At 33.3% G+C, this 7,458-nt stretch overlaps 1 protein-coding gene across 1 annotated transcript in view; it reads right to left on the bottom strand.

The window, feature by feature from the left end:
• Nucleotides 1–272: 272 nt before the first annotated feature.
• Nucleotides 273–7,458, bottom strand: part of EIF4E (eukaryotic translation initiation factor 4E) — a 47,839-nt gene continuing 40,653 nt past the window's right edge. Inside the window, exons 4-7 of the mRNA XM_032633029.1 lie at nt 6,908–6,971; nt 5,103–5,216; nt 3,489–3,628; nt 273–1,370 (exon numbers count right to left, since the gene is read on the bottom strand). Coding sequence (XP_032488920.1) covers nt 1,256–1,370; nt 3,489–3,628; nt 5,103–5,216; nt 6,908–6,971 — 433 coding nt within the window. The 3' untranslated portion in view covers nt 273–1,255. The remainder of the gene's footprint in view (nt 1,371–3,488; nt 3,629–5,102; nt 5,217–6,907; nt 6,972–7,458) is intronic.

The following is a 7,458-nucleotide window of genomic DNA, read 5'->3' as shown; positions in this document are numbered from 1 at the left end:
TATTAAGAGTACATTATTTACCTAAGACTGAAGGACTGTGCCTCTTACTTTATTAAAAAAAAAAAAAGATAGCCACATCAATTTAATTCCATATATGATGCTACCTATTCACTTTATTAAAAATTAAAATAAACGTAATAATCAAACTAATGCTCCAAACTTACGCTATTCACGTGGAAGACACTACAAGAGAAGACACCACAGAGACTGCCTTGCAATAAGAAGTACAAATTCCTTCTATAGAGATGGAGAAATAAAAGGAAGGACAAATCTAGTTGTCTAAAAGACAATTCACTGTACACATTTTATTTACAGTTTTGTACACTGTCTTAATATGAATGGGACCGCTTTTCTACTTGAGCCATTTTTTAACCAAAGCAAAATAACCTAAGTATAACAAAGTGTTAAAATACAGCATAAAGATACAAAAACAGACATACTAATTCTAATTAGGAATGTAATTATGATGTTACATTTTTTATAATCCACAATTATGTTTAGGAAATCACACAAACATAGATCACTGATTTGAATGAAATGCATAAATTTGTAGCAAAGCTTTGTAGTTACAAAAAAACAAAAAAATTACCAAAGAATGCACAAAATTAATGTTTATTCCACCTTTGTGTCATATTCCTGGATCCTTCACCAATGTTACATGAGGAAAAAAACAAAAGCAAAACAAATGAAAAACTGAAATCAGAATCACTAATGTTATCAAGTAGGGAAACAAATAAATTAAAATCTAGCAGCCATCAGCAAGAGTACAGCACAGACAATGCTGTAAAAAGAAACAAAGAAAATTGTTAGAAAACTGTATGCATCATACTCTTTCAAACCAGCAAAATATGCTCCTGCATACAATGGAACATAAACAGAATCGTTCTCTTGTAAGGTATAGAAATGCAAATTCTTTTCTTTAATATTGTAGATGGGTCAAATGTGTTTGTAATCGTTAATTCTTTTAAGCTATTACAGAGTGGGCCAGGAACACATTTATGGATTCTGGGGACGATGTGTACTGTTATTCTTTGATTGGGATAGTGGACACTCTAGCCAAAATTAAAAAAAAAAAAATATATGAACACAGAAGTACAAGACAAAGGCGAATGAGACTTCTCTTATATCTTAGCAACATTTAGATGGAAATCAAATTTAAATGCAGTCCACTCTGCTTTTGAAGAGGCTTTGGTTCAGCTCCCAAATCTCGATTGCTTGACGCAGTCTCCTATGAGAATACTCAGAAGGTGTCTTCTTAAACAACAAACCTATTTTTAGTGGTGGAGCCGCTCTTAGTAGCTGTGTCTGCATGGGACTGATAACCAATCACTATCTTTGGAGGAAGTCCTAACCTTTCCTTGTATACCCTCCTAGAAGATGAAAAAGAAGAAAAGTAGCCATTAATTTTTATTCAAACATACACCCCAAATCCAGTATTATTACTCTTTACATTAAAAAATAATACCTAGAGAGTGAAATAGGAAATTGCACACCTTTTTCCTTTTAGCAAACTTTACTCTTCATAATCACTTAACCAATATTTGAGAGTCTACTATGTATCAGGTACTGTGATAATTATCAGTAAATTAATAATAAGCAAAGCAAGGACACTCTCTAGGCTCATGGTGTTTATAGTTTAGAGTATTTGATTATTTGCAAACAAATAATCACAAATACATACGGTGGAGCTGTATCACATATATAATTAATGTATTCAAAATCAATTACATGCACATTTTAATTTTCTGATCTAAAATGCTTCAATTATATTTTACATATAAACCTTAGTAAATATTGTATGTTACTGCAATTACATTTACCTTACTTATTACCGACAAGAATGCACACACAAAAATCAAACACTGTGAAGGCGATTTATGATATTTTAAGGATAATTTAGAACATAACATGATTTCTGCCTTATATATTAACTCTACAACCTAATTTTCAAATAAGATGTGACTGAGTATCAAAGAGGGTAAAGCACAGGGGTTGTGATATTATTAACAAGGAGGATCTAATCTCCTCTTTGAAATCAGAGAACTCTCTCCTTTTAAAAACTCATGAGGTCAAAGTATAATGCTAAGAGAATGAAGCACATCTGAAGGCCAAGGAACAAAAATAAGGCTGTGTGGCTACAGCTCACAAGAAAGGTAAATATGAGAGATAAGGCCGACAAGGTAAAACTGGGGACAGATCATCATATGATCTTATGAGAACATCATAGGTCAAGTTAGGAATCTGGTATCTGAGAAAAAATAGCAAAATTTTAAAAATAGGCACCAAAATGAAACAAAAATAAAGAGATATATATGGCAAACAACAAAAAAAGAGATTTTCATGGAGCTAAATACTCTAGCAGTATGATACCAGGAAATTTTATTCATACTCTACCCTTCAGAAGACTTTACTACCTTCCTTTGAATAGGGTATTTAAAAATAATTTTATAACTAAAATTATAACTATTATCAGATTTACATTAGGATATAATGTATTACCTTCAATTATACTTAATCACTAAAAATGCCAGAATGAGCACTGAGCCATGCAACTTAAAAGGGTGAAAAAAAATTTTTCCTTGAAAAAGTGAGGCCAAAAGTTTTATAGAGATTTCAAAACTGTTTAATATTGACACAAATAAAAAACTTTCCGAGGAAAGAAGTTCATACTTAGTTTCTTTAACACATTTTCAAAGAAATAGGAGACCCCCACTGTCAGTAAGTTTTAAGGCTGACAGAAAGATCAGGAATATGGTGACGAATCAACAATCAACCTTCTCTTATAAGAAACCCCGTGGAGAATGAAACCTGGAAAATCCCCACACCTTTTAATCCAGAAAGGAATTATGTTCACAGGAGAATTCATAATGTTTGAAAAATCAACACGCAAAGAGGCAAACTAAACATATTGTGACTTATGACTGGTACTTAATTTTAACACAAAATTTAAAGTCCAATTTTACTAATTTAAATATAGTAAAGAGAAAATCCTAGTTAACACTGACTGACATTTGCGGGGGGGGGGGGGGGGGGGGGCGGAGCGGGGATGACAGGCAACTTTTGCAAATAGTAATATTTGCCAAAAAAAAGTTTTAAAATTTATACATGTGGGTTTTAAATATGGACAAAACCAAGCTACTGTCACTTAAACTTCAATGGCAAATGCCAATATTCACCAAATTATTGAGTATTATACATTAGCATTATGGTTTTAAAGTAGGGTAAAAAAGACATATTCTCATATGCTAAATAATAAAATGCTACATGCTAAAATAGTGATTATATACCCCACTGCTAGGAAAAAGAAATTTTACAGAAGTGAAAAAAATATGAATAAGGCACTGAATACCAATACACAGCAGTTCAAGATTATAAAAGTGTTCACGTAAACAACGAAAATAATGATCTACATAAATACTTTTAATTTAAAAAGTACTTCTGCTTTTAGTCATCTATTTTAAAAGAAGCACACAAAAAGCAAAACTTACCCTATATGTGTAACTGCTTCTCTGTTTTCACATTCAGTAGTCCATATTGCTATTTTATCACCTTTAGCTCTAACATTAACCACAGCTCCACATACATCATCACTGTAGTCATCAAAAGACTCTCCAATAAGGCACAGCAGCTTAAAAGAAAAAACCCAAATCTCAAGTTACATTCAATAGATGATAAACAGCTTATTAAGCTGCAAATGTCTCAAATATTTGTATATATACAAAACTGAAAAACAGTTTTTAAATCAAGAGTCGACTTTCTGAATGCCTAAATTATATTTATATATAGTTTTTTGTCCTGGCCTTTAAAAAATTTGTTAATTTGATTCTTTAATACCAAGAACATGATCAGTTTTGTTAACTTTTTTAGCAAATTGGGCAACTGATGTCAGGGCACATAAAAGGTGAATTATTTTATTAATATTCACTTTGCTCTGCTGCTGCTTATACTTGCCAGCAAATATTAATGGAATAACTGAAAAAGCTGCTTAATTGCCTCTTGTTCTTAATTTTCATGAACATTTTCTAACTTTTAAAAAAATTGTAGTAAATACATGACATAAAATTTACCATATTAACCATTTTTAAGTGTATGGTTCAGTGGCATTAAGTATATTCACATTGTACCACCAACAATCTCCAGAACTTTTGTCATCCTGCAAAACTGAAATGACTTTTTAATGCAGAATTCTAAAATGGTAATTACTGATAATCTCTCCCGAAAGCAAAATTAAGTTTCTTTTTTTTTTTAAACTTATTTATTTATTTGGTTGCACCGGGTCTTAGTTGCGGCCAGCGGGCTCCTTAGTTGCAGTTCTCGGGCTCCCTAGTTGCAGCTTGCCAGCTCCTTAGTTGCGACATGCGAACTCTTAGTTGCGGCATGCATGTGGGAACTAGTTCCCTGACCAGGTATCGAATCCGGGCCCCCTGCATTGGGAGCCGGGAGTCTTAACCACTGCACTGCCAGGGAATTCCCGCAAAATTAAGTTTCTTCTTTAAAAAGCCATTCACTGAAATATTTATTATTGCTCAACTTAGTAAGGGCTAACTATAAACCAGACACTGTCAAGTGATAGGGATACAAAAGAGACTATAATCCCTGCTCCTAAAAGCTTGGGGTTTGAAAACTTTCACTAGAGAAAATGCCTATTATCTCATATTTAATAAATGTCATATGAAGCCAAAAGTTCCAAGTTACATCACAACACATAAGCTGAATGATATCAAGCTATAATTTCACTGTTTCCTTCACTGATCTAAAAAGTTTAATATACAGAGCAATACTCTAAGAGGATTGTAAAAAAACTTACATCATACAAAATGTGAGAGGTTACATAATTTTGAACTTAATGAGATGACCAGGATGACCTTATTCTGGAAGGTGAGTCAACTGCCGATCACTTTCTGGATGTGTAATATGTGGTAGGGAGTTTCACTGTATTAGTATGTAAGAAGTATACAAGATTCACAGGACAGAACAAAATTAAGTGCTGGCTTAGCTAGAGTGGGAATCCTTATCTCATCTTGAATTAAGTAACCAATGTAAAATGTAACATAAGTGAAGTTTTAGTATTCCAAAACAGCTTTATAATTTTAAAACCTTACTGTCTCTAGCCAAAAGCGATCGAGGTCACTTCGTCTCTGCTGTTTGTTCAATGTAATGAGCCATCGTCCTCCTCGTTTGTTTTTCTCATCTTCCCACATAGGCTCAATACCATCCTACAAGGTTAGGGAGACAACAATATGAGACAATATTGTTACTTTAACTTGAGATCACCACTAGAAACAGCAAGCAACAACCCTATTAACTATTTACTTTATACCCATAAAAACTGCTAATTGACGTAGTGGGGAAAAAAGCACACAAGACTTAAAGCAAAATTAGAGTACTGACTTGGGCACTTATTAACTATCAAACCCTGGGTTTCACTTAATTTGGAGGCTCTAAAACATTCTGAGTAACAGATACCTTTGAGAAGCTATATACATTTCTATACCTAGAAAATATATTAAAAACTTACACAATTTCAGGGAGCTAATGACTGTCCCACCCACTACCAGCTGACAAAACTCATAAATATCTCAAGGACCCACACACTCCAGGTTAAGAATTCCTGACAAACTCTGGACTTCAGTCTACTCAAATATATAAAGAAGAAACGGATTGGATGACCCATTTGGATTTTCAAAGCTCTCCTCAAAATCAATCACAGTATGTGCCCATACAGTCTGACTCTCACTTAATTTCAATAACTGGGCTGGCCAAAAGGTTCATTTGGTTTTTTCCCTAAGATGCATCTAGTAGCACTCAGTTGTCTTTAACTTCATTCAAAACAATTTCGTTAGATTGTATGTGACAGCTGTCATATCAGCGTGCATTTAAAAAAAGACATCAGAATTGGTGAATTTTCATGTAGCCGTTTTAATACTGAAGATGGAAGAAGAAAAAAATATTTTCGGCTTTATTATTTCAAGAAAGGTAAAAATGCAAAAAAAAAGAATTGTGCAGTGTATGGAGAAGGTGCTGTGACTGACTGAATGTGTCTAAAGTGGTTTGCAAAGTTTTGTGCTGGAGATTTCTCGCTGGACAATGCTCCACGGTCAGGCAGACCAGCTGAAGTCGATAGCAATCAAATCGAGACATTAACTGAGAACAATCAACGTAATACCACACAGAAGAGAGCCAACATACTCAAAATTAAGTGCTGACAATCATTTGCACCAGCTTGGTTATGTGAATCGCTTTGATGTTTAGGTTCCACATAAGTGAAAAAAACCTTCTTGAACATATTCAAGTATGCAATTCTCTACTTAAACGTAATGAAAACGTTCCGTTTTTAAAACAAATTGTGACAGGTGATGAAAAGTGGATACTGTACAATAATGTAGAACGGGAGAGATCCTGGGCAAGCTAAATGAACCACCACCAACCACACCAAAGGCTGAATGCGTTGTTCAATAAAGTTCTTGGAGAAAATGAAAAACATGCCTTGAATAAATACAATTAGAGAAGAAAAACAAAAACAATTAGAGAAGAAAAACACTAGACGTTTTGAGGAAGGGCAAAACAGAACAATGCTAATTTAACTAGACAACTAGACCTATGAATTATGGGGCTTCAAATGTAGTTCTATTACTTTAAAACATGGTTTAACTAAATTAAATGTGTATTTTATTTTTACTTAAAAAAATGTGTCTTTTATTTCTACCAAAAAGGTACTTTTTGGCCAACCCAATGTTTATACTAAAATAGGGCAAAATATATTTATGCTAAAACCTAGTAAAGCTAATTTAATTATTCTCAAAGCACCACAACATTAACTATTCCTAAGTTTATGGCAAGATTTTTTAATGAATACCTGAATGGTCCAGTCTTATAATAAATATATGAAGTCACCAATTAAACATACCTTAAAAAGTGAGTAGTCACAGCCAGGCATTAAATTACTAGACAACTGGATATGGTTGTACAGACTAGATAAAAGAAAAGAACAATTATAAACATAGCATATGTAATGCAAAGTTTAGGTGCGTACATATACATTCAGAGAATATGATAAAAATAAGATAAAAACTCATGTTTACTTCCCGCCCCCATGAAGTCAATTTCTGAAATGGACTAAACAGATCTCAGTAACAGTCAGCTTCAAGAATCAACATCTGATGATTTTCAAGAAAATATTTTTAATAATTTTATTCTGACAAGTTTGATGTATTAGTTAACTTAATACATACATATGTATATACAAGAAACTGAAAGGAGAGATATGAGGTGGCTTTAAATAGATGAAAGAATCCGTGAGGCTAATGAGCAGTTTTAAACACACAAAAAGACAAATCAAGAGAAAGCAAGACAAACTCCCTGACCATCAGGATTGCATGACTAAAATAAGTCAACATTATTATCCTTCAAAGTATCCAAGAGCGGGACAGATCAATGGTTCCCAAACACCACACACCA

This window comes from Phocoena sinus, chromosome 5, assembly GCF_008692025.1.
Source record: "Phocoena sinus isolate mPhoSin1 chromosome 5, mPhoSin1.pri, whole genome shotgun sequence".
NCBI classification, from domain to species: Eukaryota; Metazoa; Chordata; class Mammalia; order Artiodactyla; family Phocoenidae; genus Phocoena; species Phocoena sinus.
The sequence above is the reverse complement of the archived record's forward strand: the minus strand, read 5'-3'. Positions and strand labels throughout refer to the sequence as shown.